General features: G+C 33.9%; 1 protein-coding gene across 1 annotated transcript in view; it reads left to right on the plus strand.

Moving 5' to 3' along the window:
• The window catches only part of LOC145660529 (serine/threonine-protein phosphatase 2B catalytic subunit 3), a 412317-nt gene that overhangs the window by 179085 nt on the left and 216875 nt on the right, over nt 1-16357 (plus strand). The window contains exon 3 of the mRNA XM_081725713.1: nt 3395-3519. Within this exon, the coding sequence (XP_081581839.1) occupies nt 3395-3519 (125 nt within the window). The remainder of the gene's footprint in view (nt 1-3394; nt 3520-16357) is intronic.

The following is a 16357-nucleotide window of genomic DNA, read 5'->3' on the forward strand; positions in this document are numbered from 1 at the left end:
TATGAAAGTTAAAACTTGAAAATTTCAAGAATGTACAGAACCACCCGAAACAAAGTTCTTGATGTGCAACTTTTAAGATTATCATATAAATGTATTTTTCTCATGTTTTATTTTTTGTTTCGAAAAGAGGGTGTGTGATATTTTGAAGTAAAAATACTACATACAATTTTGCTAGTTATTGGGATGATACTGTGCTTTTGACAATTTGTTTTTGGCAATACTCGGGTGTGTGTTGGGTTATATTAGCCGGACAAGGTGTCGATTTTGAATAATCGGACAAAGTGTTGGAGAATAGAAAAAACAAATGAAGGATGTTACTATGTAGAAATAATGTGTAATCGTGTTGATGTAGAAATGGAGCCATAAGTGGCTGAAGTCTTTTGAATGTTAAGGAAAGTTAGAGCCAGTGTGGCAATAGATATTTTAGGATTTATGAGCCAAGCGTGGCTGTTGATAATAAGGTTAAAGAGCCAAGAGTGGACACTGTTATGTTAGGTTGATGAGCCAAGAGTGGCTTTTGATATTTTAGTGGCTTATGGTAATGCCAAGTGGGATCATAGTTATTGTGGTAGTTTTTGGGATACAAGAAGGCTCCTGTTTAATTGAGTGTATTGGTGTAAGTCAATTAAAGGTTGATAGTGAAAAGAAAGTGTATAATTCATTTGTAAATTCTAGTAGATTTGAGAAGTTAATGAAAATAATACTTTGCTTCCAGAAGGTACCAAAAATAAACAATCCTAACACTAGTTATGTCTTTTTTTAAAGTACTTATTTTTATGTATAAGATATATATATTGGTTAATTCTTTGGAATTCATAATGTAAATAGGTTAAGAATTAAAAAAAAAAATCTTTTTCGAAATTCATGGTTTATTTTAGAGGGTCTATATTATTATCGCCATCAACCACTAATCAAGTGAGTTCTTGTGCTATAGAGAAGCGAAACAAAGTATGCTTTATCAATTTAAAGCAAAATTTTGAAAAAAAGCACAAAATTTCCCAAGCGAAAAAGCGAAGCAGAAAGAAAACTATTTTTTTCCAAAAAAAAAAAAGTTTTTTTTTCTCGAGCCCTTGCATCTCTACACAACACCAAAGTGAGTGTGACTCCTCCTCAATATTTCTCGAAAATAACTTATCTCGTCTTTCATTTCAGATACTAAACTCTCTCTCACAGTACTATTATTTTTCCATATCGTGTAAGTAATACAAGCTTGCAAATGATATTGAGCTCGTTCGTGCTCTTTTATCTTGTTTTCGCTAGTCCTTGTCAGTCACTTATTCCTTCAATCCATGAGCCAGCAGAGCTCACAATATGCGCGGTTCAGTTTTTCCAGTTAACATAACCATTGTCGTGGGATTTCGCCGTGTTGCGTATTTTGAAAATAATAGGAAGAGAAACAATTATTTTTCTCGTCTCTAATAAAAGAACCAGTTGGTTTGCAGGGGCCATAACTCAAAATGCACTTTTTTAAGTTTGCTGGGATTTCGAAACTAAAATTACCTCGATCGGATGGATATTTATGAGAAAAATCTAATGCTTCAGCAGTATCGTCAACATTAAATTAAGTGGAGGGGAAGGGGGAACTAGTGTTGATTTCGGTAAGTTTGTTATCCGAAGGGCAAGAAACACTATGCTCATCTTCCACGGGTTCACATTCCATATTTGCACACACCTCGAATTCACAATCAATCTCAGATTTTTCATCTTGTAAAGTTTCTGGTGAAATATGTTGTTCACTTTCTTTGATTACTGAAAAATGTGAAAAATTTTCGGGATGCTATTCAAGAAATTATCCCTTTGTTTGGTTATTTTTTTTCTTTGTCGCTCCGCTGGGATACGCTCGTTTACTGGACATAGACATTGGGCGGGGGAGGCACTACACAGGGGGAAATCACAGCCTATGATTAAAAAAAAAGTCAAACATCAGATATCACACTCACCACTAGAAGGAATACTGTTAATCTAAAATGCAATTCACTTTAACACAATATCACACACAACTGCCACTTTGCTGCTTGTATTTGCTTGACGTCCTACCAACAAGCAAGACTTCTCGTTACGAAATGCATGTCACATGGTCAACATACTATTACTCCTTACCCCTTTTCATTCCATTTTTAAACTTTGACTCATCCTAGGTATTGTTCGCTAGTTTTTGCTGAGAAGGCGGGACACGGAAGAATGTTTTTAGTTTTCTTCTGCCTGTCACTGCAAATGTCAACCATTAAGTAGAAGGGGTGGGGACATTTACTGCTCATCTCTGAATTTCCAGCCTAGCATCCCTCTCAGATGCTAGCAATACTGTGTACATAGAGCGAACAGATAGTCAGTTGGGGACCCCAAAGGCCAAAATCTCGGAGAGGGAGGAACAAAAGAACATTCTTCTGCTGCGAAACTGAACTAAAATTCAACGTACTTGATGATGATGATGATTATTATTATTTTCGAAACCGAGAAGTCTTTGTGGCGTGGAAATCACGATGCACACACAAATACACACAATGTTTGCAAGTGGATTTATTTAGTGGAAGTAAGGTTGAAGTTCTACTTTAAATCTTTATTTATCGCAAGACTCCCCCCCCCACACTGCGGGGGCAGCTGCTACGCCATTGGTAACCATTGAACCAAAGAAATGTTAAAACAGGTGGTGGTAAGTTACGAAAGGTGTAGCGGAACCTGTATTCAACGGACTTGAATATACAAATGTGAACATTTCATGTGGATTAAGGAAAACTTTGTAAAGAAAAAGGAAATAGATACCATACGTTTCATTAGATATAGGTTTCATTACATTCTAATAAATTGTATGCTATAGAATAAATGGCACGATGTTTCGATGTCTCATTTACCTTTTAGAGATTTTACTTCAAATTTATAATCCTGTTACACATTTAATGTTAATTTTGAATAGCGGTTATTTCAGAATTTGTTTGCGCGTTAGTATTGTTCATTATGTTTAAAATTTATTAGTGGTTTAGTTTGTGGTAGTTTTTCTCTCATCCGTTATATTTTTTTAGGCTGTTCCATAGTATTTCACAATTTATTTTATAGTAAGTTTTCCTAGGAAGAAGAAAAAGCGGGATAGCGCGAAATACATGGCTCACTTCACATCTACTCAGTTCTTATATTATACGGAGTATTCCTAATCCGGAATCTCACTTTATTCCCGCACTCGAGCTCCTAATTGCTTTTAAATGCATTTCTTGAATGAACCACAGAGAAAAGAACATGCTATATTGCTCTTGCCCTATTTGTTAACTTGTGGTAGTAGCTCGATGCCTGATGTCTGCTGTAAGTAGATAGGTTTAAAAGCCACTTTCTTGTAAAATATTGAAATAATGTGTTTAAATTCGCATTTATTTTTGTGTAAAGTTGTAAAATTGTTTCATTTCAGTATGCGGAGACATTCACGGACAGTTTTACGACTTGATGAAATTGTTTGAAGTAGGAGGTCCTCCAGCGTCCACAAAATACCTCTTCCTAGGAGACTATGTAGACAGAGGGTATTTTAGTATAGAGGTAAGTAAAAATAATTATATATATATATATATATATATATATATATATATATATATATATATATATATATATATATATAATATAGTTTAACGCCCCACGTTATACGCTTCAGACTAAAGGATGCTTATAATTAATGAAAGTGAATAATGATGGAATTTAATTTTTGTACCCCTACGGGAATCAAACCCGGACCACGCACACCAAAGATACACACGCTAGTTACTAGACCAGTGAAGAAGACAGTAAATAAATTATAGAGGTTAAATCTTGTATTTCGGATCTTTGTATATATATACAGGGTGTTTTAAAAGTCCCCTGACGGAAGGTAAGTCTATTATTATTCGAGTTACAACAAAATGTCCCGTCTCTAAATGTTTTCAATCTAAAGTAAAGGATTTTTTTAAAAAAATCGAATTCTTTACAGTAACTTCATTCACTTTTATGTTGTGGCTTCAGGTAAATCGCAACGTTGTATTTTCATTTAACACTAGCTGAACCTGCGCTCTTTACACAGCGCGTCATTCGCATATGAACTCTCATTCCTCACATCATCTGTACATGTCCCTTTAGAGACAAAAGTAAAAGACGTCTTGATTTAAAAAAAAAAAAAAAAAAATCGGCAAGAAGTATCACAAAGGGGAGATTTTTTCGATTATTTTTTATCAATATCTTTCACCGTTTGCAAAATTTAAGCCTATTTCCGGTTGGTGTCTCTAAGTCATGTATGACCAGCGTTTTCTTTCTTCTTGCATGCATGTAATGTAATAAGCAAATACGTTATATACATAATTATAATGTCAGTTATATATGGTGTTCATTGGGCAAAACACTCCAAAAAAATAAAGGTTCATCTTATACTGGAGAAATGGTTATCCTTCCTGTTTCAGTATTATTTGACCATGAAACAAACGCCTGAGACATATTCAACCCGTATATACAACAATGTGGTGTTGAAATGTATAATGCATACGATATGATGCTTTTAAAAATAGACACTTCCAGTGTACCCGCAAAACTGCAGTAAACAAATAATGACCATGTTTTATAAATGTTCAATTAGAATTAGATAATTTATGCAAAATTTGCAATCGATCAGTGGAAACGTCATCTTTCTAGAGCCTGTAGTTTCCGAGATCTCATTGTCGAAAGGGTTGGCCACAAACATATAGTTTAAAAGAACTCTAAAGATGGCAGCACAATTCATTTGCATTGATTTTGGAGAAGGCTTAGTAAAATACAATGGCTTTGAACAATAGCTTTAAAACATAAAGTTTATAAAAAAGATGTATTTAAATAATAATTTATTTAAAGTACACATACTTTAAAATATTTTTGTTACACGTGAAATCACAAATAACTGTAAGTTAAAGGTTTGAAATCCAAAGTTACAGGTTGGAGTTCAGGCGTTTTTATAGCTTTTGTAGCATTTTAATAGATAGACTGGGTGCATAAAGTCTGTACATCCCAAATACTCGTCCGATTAAAAGAATTCCCTCACTTTAGACTGAAAACGTATTAGGAGACTGTTTCCCGTCTTACATTTTGTTGAAACTCTGATAATAACAGAGTTACCCTATGTTAGCGGACTTTTGAGACCCCCTGTTTGTATGAATATTCATATCCCCCTAGTAACCAGTACCCGTAGAATTATTTTCCAGAACAAATTTGGACTGGCCAGTGATTTATCTGTATCCATCGTTAAGGCTGTACATAACCGCCATATGCAGTGTAGCTATCCATGCAGGCTTCAAGATGCCTATATGAGCAGGGTGAGCGTAAAATCCTGTTTTGACATTAATTTGAAATTTAAAGCAGAGTCATAAGTACCTGTTGAAGCAATCATGTCAATACGACAGGTACACTGCATTACCGAATGGTTACGGAAGATAAGTTTAGACAAAAGGATAGTTAAATTTGTATTGAAGGAATAAATTTCAACAGTAACATAAATTGTATTATATAAATAAACAAGTAAGTATCAAACATACTGAACAGATTGAAATTCCCTTAAGTTATATCATTGAAATGCAGTTTCAAAGTGTCGAAAGCTGACTAGACATTAATATGCAACTACAAGTTGATAGTTTTATATATAATTTCAAGTTCAATTTTGGAGATAAACACTGATTACCAATTAGATTAATTATCCAAATAAACCAATTATTAACAGTGTCAAATGTTGAAGGGCTCAGGCTCACATCACAATTAAGTTACGTATGTTAATCACTCAATCTAATACGATACCGATACCTTTATATAAACCCATTCACTTTCATAATTTATCGTCTTTGCAACATTAATATAATGATACACTTTCACTAGTACTATAACCACATTACGATGTAGCCTAGCAGTTATTCATTGCCATTATCTTAAACAAATGCGAGCTTCGGGTTCGATAGGTCGAGACAAACGATGTAAATTCGTAGATGGCAGCACTTACAAGCAAGAGTCACTGCACTATTACAAGCAAAAGAAGAGGTCACTGTTTCGAACACAAGTTCAAATACTATTTTTGTGTGTGTGTGTGTGTGTTTTTGTTTTGTTTTCAAGTATGCTGCACTGTTTTGATAGACTTCAATTTAACCTTTCACGGAATTTGACATACGAGCGTATACGTTATGCCATACTTACTAACATGCTCTCGAAAGTCACTCCTTCACTAAAGTTTTTATTTATTTATTTTAAACGGTTCAAAGAAGCAAAGCAAACTACTTTTAGATGCAACGCGAATGCAGCATCAAAACGTCATGTTTAGATTGCTGCCTAGAGTGACGTTTTAAAGGAAAAGTTAGACTTTCAATTAGTTGCTCGTGCACTACTCATTCGAGTATCATAGTTCATACCTCACGCTTTTCAAAATGAAACAAACTTTCAAATGAAACATATCCGTGAATATATGTTTTACGCGGAAAGGAAAATTGAAATTTTTTAAAAATTTCTCTCCAAAAAGAAACCCTTTAGGGTAGCTTTGCGTTCCTGGTCCGCTCCTGCTGCAGATACCCGGATACAGTCTACCTTGAAAAATTTTGTCTATCCATAATTCATCTGCCAAATTACATTTCAATATCAAGTGGTTATGAGGGAGACTGCAATCATCAAAGTTCTAATTGGCTACGTCGAATAAAAATCAGTCGAGCGGGCCTTATTTCTGTAGAATAAACATCAGCTTTGGTGTAATAGAGTAGATTTTATCTGCATACTGGAAACCCGTATAATTTTGTTCTAATTAAGTTGCCTTCGTGTGAAGAACATCATTGTGATTTGAAGTATTTTCGTTCCCTTTATTAAACTAAACCTATTTTAGTACTCTGGAGTATGTAGTCTAAATTTGGCGCGAATCTCGGGGCGTTGAGGGAGACATGTCCTCTCCAATCTTGGAACTGGAGGCACTATCCCCCAATATTCCTATTTGAATGCTTTTTTGGGGGAAAATATTATAATTTGTGTCCAATTGCCACAAAGGAAAGCGAGATGAAATTGATGTCCTCCAGAATAAGCCTCAAATCTGCCCGCCTCCCAATGTCGAAGACAACTCGGCATCCCTAATACTCCACAGCATTGTTTCCCAGCTTTATAAATATTTTAAACATCGCTTTTAAAAAGAAATGGTCTTACAATGTTAAAGACAGATTTGCGCCGCTGGTCTAAATTCCAATTCTGTATAAATACATATACATGCGCGCCCGCAGGTATTTTTTTTTCAAGAGAGGCAAAATACACACACACACACACAGCGTTTGTACCATTGCCAATTGCAGATTAGTTGAGAATTAAGAAAATATTTTTCTATGTGATTATTTCCGTAGTTGAAAAACAGATACGGTAAAGAACTCTCATATAAAATTCAGTTGCTTGTGCCACTGTGTAATTTGTATTCATTCATGTTGTAAAATAAAGTGCAGTAATTTCACAACATGTAATTAGTTGTCTCAATCCCTTTTAACAAATTGACTGCCATACTAGAAAAAAATAGTACTTCGAAAACTTTATGACCTTTCTACTTCAATGAAAATATTTTTCTATTATTATTGTCGTATATCCGTGCTTTATCTTACTGTAGGTTTTTGCTAGTATAGAGCGTGAATCACCTGGACACCATGCGTCCCCAAAGTAAAGATACGTGAAAGTTACATTTGGGTGACGAGGTCCCTCACTTACAACTATTGAGAGTTAAATTCAGGTTCTATGGAGTTCATGTGTTAGAAACAAATGTTTCTAAAGGAATTCAACACTTCACAAAGCTGCCGCTCATACTCTAAATCATCTTCGATTCATGGTTTTCTAGATCTGTTATATCGTCGCTTATATGACGTAGAGACGTAAGCGCCAATTTTTTATAAAATGAGATATTTCAACTGGAGACTCTTCAAACCTTACTCTATCATCTGACGAAGTGGCGTAACTCTAATAGTTTTTTTCCAGTAAGAAATGCTCAACTGGCCTAAACGACTCTCTTGTATTGTTCATTATTTTACGTAAAGTCGTAAGCGCCATTTGTGTCGCTTACGTCTTTTCGTCATGTAAAATGTGTAATATACTTGGTCGTTACGCTCACTGCAACTATACAATAAATGCTATTAAGAGTGAATTTTTTCAGTGGCAATGCCGCTTTTATGCGGTATCATTTGATGCTTGTTACTAAAGTCTTTGTAAAGCCGACTATTACAGACAATAATAATAATAGGGGCATTCCATGTGAAATCAACCAATGAAATGACAAAATCTGACTTGACAATCTTAGATTTTTGTAAAAATTGGTGCAGAGGTTTATTACAGTGAGAGATGAAAAAATCCCAAATATTACGTGTCTCCTCTTGAAAGTGTCCCCATACAGGGTATTCAAAAATTGCAAAAAAGAGTATTTTTTTTCAGTTACAGTGATTATTAAAAATTGTCATAAAATGGTTACTATGTGCATTAGATATATGAAAAAAAAAACACCATTGGAAAGCGTAAAGATTGCTCTACAAGTTGTATTATATTGCAAAAACCTGTACAATAAAAAATAACACTTCAAAAATTTAAATTAATATTTGAATTTTGAATTTCGCACAGAAATGTCCCTGTGAATTTGTTCAAAATTGTCCAGATTGTAGTCTCATATGTGCACTAAAACATCACAAAGTTGCATTTTGGGCACAATGGGATCCGATTCAAAATTCAGTATAAACCAAAAATTGCAATATATTGATTATGTGAATATCTGGGTTCAGATCGATAACCATTTGCCTGTAGTTATTTACGTGCAGTATCAAAGGAATTTATATTCAACTTCATTTGTTTCTTGATGTACTCATTTGAATTTACACAATTATCCAGCTTTCGAGTTATTTAGAGAGGTACTACGTTTCCGAACAAGACTCAATACAGGTCATGATTCTTGTTAGTCAGTATGGATGATTCTAAATTTATGTTGGCTACATTGATACATATTATTTTCATTCCTTTGTTTCAAAATTGCTGTTACATAACTTATTATGAAAGGGAGGGGTATATTTACCTCTCTTTCACGATACTTGTATCAAATGTGTTATGAAACACAGTGACACTGTTCAGTCTCTTCACACACTTTCAACACAAACAATTAGTCAATAAATTCTTTTTCCTATTTCAATTACGCACTTCCACATGTCTGTAACAGCAATCCTATATTCAAAATTTGAAGCCTCGTAGCTCTATCCTTACTTTCCCGTGTCAGAGAATTAGTGACTTCTGCTAGAACGACAACGATAAGTAGGGCAAAATTGGTTAAAAAGAACAACAAACTTACTTTACGAAGGCTTGGTCGTACCCTAAATACCTTAGATCATGTGCTTGTACATTATTTTCTTCAGGATGAAGCAGATTTTCAAATAGTTGCGTCGCAAATGCAAAATTTATGAATAAATTCGGGAAATTGTTGTTTAGCGATTTAAGTTGTTTAGTGAAGCTCTAGGGTTAGATGCCTAACGAAACTTCTCCCGAAAAAATTTACATGTCCTGAGCTATATATTTGTCCAGTTCCTGCTCGTACCCTAATTAACGTAGATTCATGGTTCTTACATAGTGTGTAACATTAGGGTGGTCCTTATTTCTCGAGTTGTATATAACTGAGACCGCACCCCTTATTTCTTTTCCTTTTGATAAGAAAAGTGTCCTGTGTAAATTTGAGTTCGTTATGATGATGATAAATAGTGCCGCAGAGACATTTAAATCTTTAAAGAAATAGGGTTTAGAAAACACTAGTTTCCAATGTTGCTCAATAGATGACAATGCATTCACAGGTTTAAATTATTCTATTTCATTCCATTTTATATGTAATTTAGAGCAGATTTATGAACAAAATTAAATTGGAAATAATAAATAAATGTCAAGCATTTATCTTTTTGCAACCATTTACAACTAAGTCGTTCTTTCTTTGTTTTTAATTACAACTGTTATTGTAACTAATATAAATTTAGACTACTTATAATATATATTTTTGGGTTCTCTATTTCTAGTCTTTTGATGTGATCTAGTCTATAATGTGATCGTTATTTTCAGGGGATTGAAGTTTCATTATGGACCTTGTATCATTACGTGTGATTAAATGAACAAAGTGATAATTTATTGTGTGTTCTGTGCCTAGTGAATACAGTCATCGCAGTGGTATTTAGCTCCTTGGTAATATGAGTAAACAGATATTGGGTTCTAAGTTACCGAAGAACAGACAAGTACTTAGTGCGTTCTTTTATAATTTATGAACGGTGACATTACCTTTAAGAGAGAGTACTTGGTTAGCTGTTCGTGAAACAGAAATGTTTTGGTCTAAAGCAAGACTACCTACCGATCAAGGATACTTACCACAGCATCGATAAACTCATTGGATTGTACGAAATGTGGCATCGATTTCAAAAATCAATTATAAGAAATAGTGAAAGACGAAGAAACAAGACATATATTTCTTAGATATGTTAGACGATTTATTTTATATAGCTCATGCAAATTTTTTAGACTAATACAAATTCAGGAGGATAAGGAACTCTTTATATCTCAAAGACAAAAAGGACGTCCTGGAAGTATGGTTTAGTGTTGTAAAAAAAAGTTTATTTTCTGTAGTTTTTTAAAATAAAAAAAAACGTTCTGTTTCACATTTTTTTTCCAAATGTGTGTTTTTTTCTGGCAACTATTATTTATTGATTTATGTTGCAGATTATTGAAATAATCAACAGAACTTGAGTCGAAGCCCTCGTAACTTACATATCGTTTGTTTCTTTGTACACTCATGTCCAAAATGATTGTCGCATATCTATAACTCTCTTCTTGTAAGAATATAATTTGATAATCGTTTTGCAGGGTACTTTTAATACTGGTACTATGTGTATAATCGGGAAATATATATTTGTGTTAAATTTCATAGGAAAATAATTATAAATACGAAAATTACAGTGAGTAAAACGAAATGTTGCTAAATGGACAAGAAAGTTTTATTTTTGTTTTATTGTTCTTATTTACTGTTCTTTTGACATGAAATTTGCTACACACATGTCTTTGGAGACTATACACATACTAACATTATAAGAAATACCGGGCGAATTCGTTATCAAATTATATTCGCACAACAACATATTTATAGACATGCGACAATAATTTTGGACATGGGTGTACCTATACGAGCAAAATTGTGTGATTATACCTTTCGGACAGAGGTCATTTTTGTTGTTTTCCTACATTTTTAGTTATGGACTTATTGCTCAAAAACCATGTATTCGATTGACATGGTTTTTAAGAAAATGTATGTGGCTATTTTTTGGTGTAAGATATATTGCAGTGTTGCCAACGGGTGGGAAATTATTGAGTGAAATGTAGCGGTGAAAATTTACAAAAAATTCCCTAACCGATTTCAAAATTTTTGTATCTAGCACCACTGCTACCATATGGGTTCAAGTCACCTAAAAAAAAAAAAAAAAAAAAATATTTCGTATGTTGACAAGGTACAGTGAAATCCTGAAGTCGCTGGCTTCCATTCAAAGAGGGAAAGAAAAAATTCTCTATCATCATACAGATGAAATTTTGACACTTTTTACGCCTCAGAAGCAAAAATCGACAGATATGCCAGGCACACAGCTTCTCTAATTATTCTATTGAAACTTTTTATGGTGCGTTCTGTAGGCCAAAAAGGAAGCTTTTAGGTAGTTGTAAATTTGTTTCAATGTAGCCAGCAAGAGGGAAATAATAGAGGGGGAAAAGGGAAATTTTTCATCTAAAATCTAATTTTTTGGCTGGAAACACTGCCATCAGACAGACGAAAACTATCTGAAAATAAACCTTGGTATCCCAAGAATATATCCTACAAGTATCATGGCGATATCTAACAAAGTAAGCATGCATTTTTTTAAAATCTAATTCTACCTCAGAAATTCACCATTTTCTTACAATTTACAGAACGTGGTTTATTGTAAACCTCAACTGTACTTCCCCTAATTATTCTAGTGAAACTTTTTATGGTGCGCTGTGTAGGCTAAGGACGAGGCTTTTAGACACTGGTACGTTTGTTCGAATGTAGCTAACAAGAGGGAAATAATAACAAAAAGGATTTTTCCGAAAATTTCCCCCTAAAATCTGGAATTTTCTGTAGCTAGCAACACTATCAGCCACACACAAACTATTTTAAAATAAGCTTTGGTATCCCTCTAATATATCCTACAAGTATTGTGACGATATCTAATAAAATAAACATGTCAATAAAAAATCTCATTGTACCTAAAAAAAAATCAGTTATCTTTCCAATTAGAGAACAAGGTCTACTGTAAACCTCAACTGTACTTCCCCTAATTATCCTATTAAAACTTTCTGTAGTGCGTTATGTAGGGCAAAGACGATACTTTTAGATACTGGTACGTTTGTTCCGATGTAACCAACAAGAGGGAAATAATAGAGACAAAACAGATAATTTTCCCGAAATTTCGCACTAAAATTTGGAATTTTCTGTAGTTAGCAACACTGTTACCAGACAGACACAAACTATCTTAAATTAAATATTGCTACACCACTAATATATCCTACAAGTATCATGACGATATTTAAGCAACAAAGCATCTAATTACCAAAAATATATTACGGTAAACAGAAAAGTAGTGAAAAACTAGAAAAATCAAGGATTAGAACCTAAATATGAATTTTTCGTGCGTCCCCTAATTACCCCATTGTAACGATCTGTACTTGCGTTTGTTCAGTAAGGACAAATGTTCGACTGGCGGAAGTTGGCTTGCACTCGAACGTGGACGTATAGGTACGGATTTATAAAAAAAAAATTCGAATTTTTTGTCCAAATTTAGGGAAATTTTAATTTTCCTAATTGGCAACACTGCTCGCAGGCGCGTCCAATTGATGCCAGCAATTAGGTATCCATCCGAGGTATCTACCTGGCAAGTCTTAAAAAGGTCTCTCTCTGCAACGAAGGAAGCTACAAGGAAAGAGGAAGTAAAGGAAATTCGAAAATTCTCGAATTTTTGACCGGAGTGAAATTTGAGAACGAAATTCGACACCCAAAAGAAAAAGAAATTAATATGATAAACTATGGTTCAATCATATTTCGCAAAAATAATATCCCGATATCTTAGTGTTCATGCAAGAGCGGATTATAAAAGTGACACACCCGTGTATGCCACCTGGGTCCGGAAGGGTTATTGTACATTTGATTACATTTTTTTGACTAGTAACTCGTGTTGTTGTGTAGTAGTCTCTACTACTATTAATATCGTTGTTGTAAACAATCACTTTATAAGGAAAATTTTCTCTCCTATTTACATCTTTGTTCCAATACTGTTGGTGAGAATGCAGGGTGTTTCAAAATAAATATCGAGGTTTTAAGTCTTCGTAGTACTTATTACATTTTACGTACTGTTATAAACAATACATAAAGTAAAAGAGAACCTCAAACAGTCTGCTACAAGTGTTCGATGTGAGATTCATTCGTCACACGGTACACATCGAATCGATAGGCGAGAAAGGCCCATAAACTTTCCATCATATGGCACAAAACACATTCAATTTAGGGGAGTCTCGCTTCACCTGTACCATCTCCTGAGGATTTGCTGACGGCCAGATGCAAACATTATGAGTGTTCACATTAGCTCTTAGGTGAAAGGTCGATTTATCACTGAAGACGACACGATCCTGAAAATCATTGTTATGCAGGAATATTTCACTTGTGAAATTGGCACGTAAACCGTAGTTTGTAGGCTTTAGACCTGTAGCAACTGCAAACGATAAGGACATAGTTGCAAGCGTCTCCTTAATATTCTTCACACAGGCGGTTGCACTGTAACTACAGATTCAGTCTTTATTAGAACACAAAAAGCTTTTTGCTCTTTAGTTTCGCTACTTGCTCTTTCTAACAGCAGACAAAACAAACAATGCATGTGCATGTGTGCGTACAAAACTGTTTGAGTTGATCTTTCATTTGATATAATATTTATAATTGTAAGTTAATTGTAATAGATTCTACGAAGTTTCAAAATCCAAATATTAATTTTGAAACACCCTGCATTACTTCAAATTGTGTCATCCTATATTCATTTCTTATATATACATATCATGAGGGCCGGCCCTAGGCAATTTGTTGCCCGTGGAATGGCATAATTTGCCGCCTCCCCCTTTCTCCAGAAAGAACGTATCTTCAAAGTAATGATTTTAAGTATGCTACTCCAGCATGAGCAACGAAGGGGAGGGTAAGTGCAGTTGCATTCAGAAAGGCTTAAATACTTACTAAAAGTACAATCTCATTGTTTTTTTTTTTTTTTTTTTAATATTAATCTATTATGTTAGTGAAAGATAAAACGAATACACTTGCAGAGGAAAGATGGTAATCCTTTTTATAGAATTCAATATCGAGCTTCAATCTCTATGTATCAGCTTGCAATTTCAGTACAACTAGCTCTTTTATCTTTGTCTTGATTTTTGTTCTACATCTATTTAAAAAAAAAAATAAAAACTTGTTTCTATATTCAATGATAAGGAACTTGTTTGTGACAAAAACAAGACTAGTTTTCAAATCAAAACTGTGATAACTAACTAAATGGAACAGATATTCGCTACTATTCAAGAATTCTTGCACCTGACAACAATCAAGCAATTTGTGCTCGGATTTATTTGACCTTTTGCTTTAGCATTGTCCATGTAACCTTAAACAAATGCGACCTAAACATAATTTATAAATGTAGTATTCAAATAGGTCAGCTTAGTAAATGTAACTACATCATCATGAATCCAACAAGAAATATTTAATTTAAATAATTTACATATGACAGATTTTGTCGGATCCTCCAAACTTGCCGCTCCATGCAAACCCACGTGTTGCACATATGGTAGAGCCGGCTCTGCATATCATATATATCTAGTCGACAAATTATTTATGATATTTAGAAAAATGCTAGTAGGCAAATTAACATTAGTTTTTACCTTTAGACAAGTTATTTGAATTTTATACTGTTGGTGACATTATTTTCATACTTATTAAAGGCCTGTTTTCACAAAAAAATGAAATTTTCTAAAAATTTCATTTCTACTGTTATTTCTTAGTTGAAATTGATGAAAACTGCTGAAACCCGAATTGTTAGTAGGTATGCTATTCATATAAATTGTAAAACATTTGTAGAGTATCAGTATCTAGCGTTTAATTTATGTTGGGAATTTATGTTTAGAATAAGTTATGTAATCACCGTACATTTTACGGTGATTACATGTACATAAAATATTTCATACTTAAATAGGCGTAAGATGCATTACAAATAACTATTTAAAAAAAAAAAAAAAAACGAGAGGCAATTTTTTGTAAAAAAAATTTTTTTTTGAAAAAATACGAACTTTTTTCTATTTACAACACTAGTGTGGTTGGTAGGAACATGTTTCTAGCTCATAAAGGAGAAAGAGTAGCAAAGCGACTAGAGCTTGAAACGTCGCGCAAACAGAAATATAAAAGGAAATAGTGTAAAGTGAGCGAATTGGGTGAATAGTCGATTATCAATTCAAGTTGTGAAGACGAAGATGTATGCCAAACAGAAAATACAATTCCAATGGAAGGAGTAGATTCTGATGAGGCAGTGATAGTATCTTCGAGAAGAAGAGGGAAAATGAGTTTCATTACTCCAAAACTCCGTCGCGGCTCTTGATCGCTGTAAAATGATTGATAGAGCTCCATACACACATTAATCTCAACAGCAGAGGCACTGGGACACAACTTCTTATAATACTGGACATATCAATGGAGCTTGTATTCTTCTTGAACAGAAATTGGAAAATATATTTTATATCCCGTGTAGGCATTATATTTTTGAGTTGATATTAAAAGTGTGTATTTGAAGAATAATGTGTTTCAGTTTCTTCCGGTCCAGAGGTGCCAATTTTTAAGGGTTTCCAGAAACAGTGGTCGAGATTTCAGCACAACAATTTTGTTGCAGGAATTTCTGATCGAAGTGTCAGTTCGGTTTTCTGCAAGACGAAGAAAGATATACTAGTTCTTGCTTTTGGAAATAGAGCATTGCATATAAGATTACAGAAAACTTTTGAAGCTTACAGTAATTTTTCTAAGAAGTGCGCCTCTTCGAGATATTTCTATCCGTTTCCCTGGAGCTGTACATCAGGAAAGGTGGATGGAAAAAGCCTTTTTGCTTAAAAATCTCTTTTCCGTAATCAGTTTGAGCGGGAAGGAGAGGACTGCGTCAAGTGTGCACTTTTCTTGTTCTATTGTATGTAAAAGCTTGGTTTACTTGTCCCAGTAAATCTTGTGTACCACATAAAAATTTACAATTACAGAGCCTTCAAACGTACAAACTCATAAACTCTGATGTCTTGAGAGTTGCTTTATTGAAGTTTT

This window comes from Thermobia domestica, chromosome 1, assembly GCF_964235325.1.
Source record: "Thermobia domestica chromosome 1, izTheDome1.hap1.1, whole genome shotgun sequence".
Taxonomy (NCBI): domain Eukaryota; kingdom Metazoa; phylum Arthropoda; class Insecta; order Zygentoma; family Lepismatidae; genus Thermobia; species Thermobia domestica.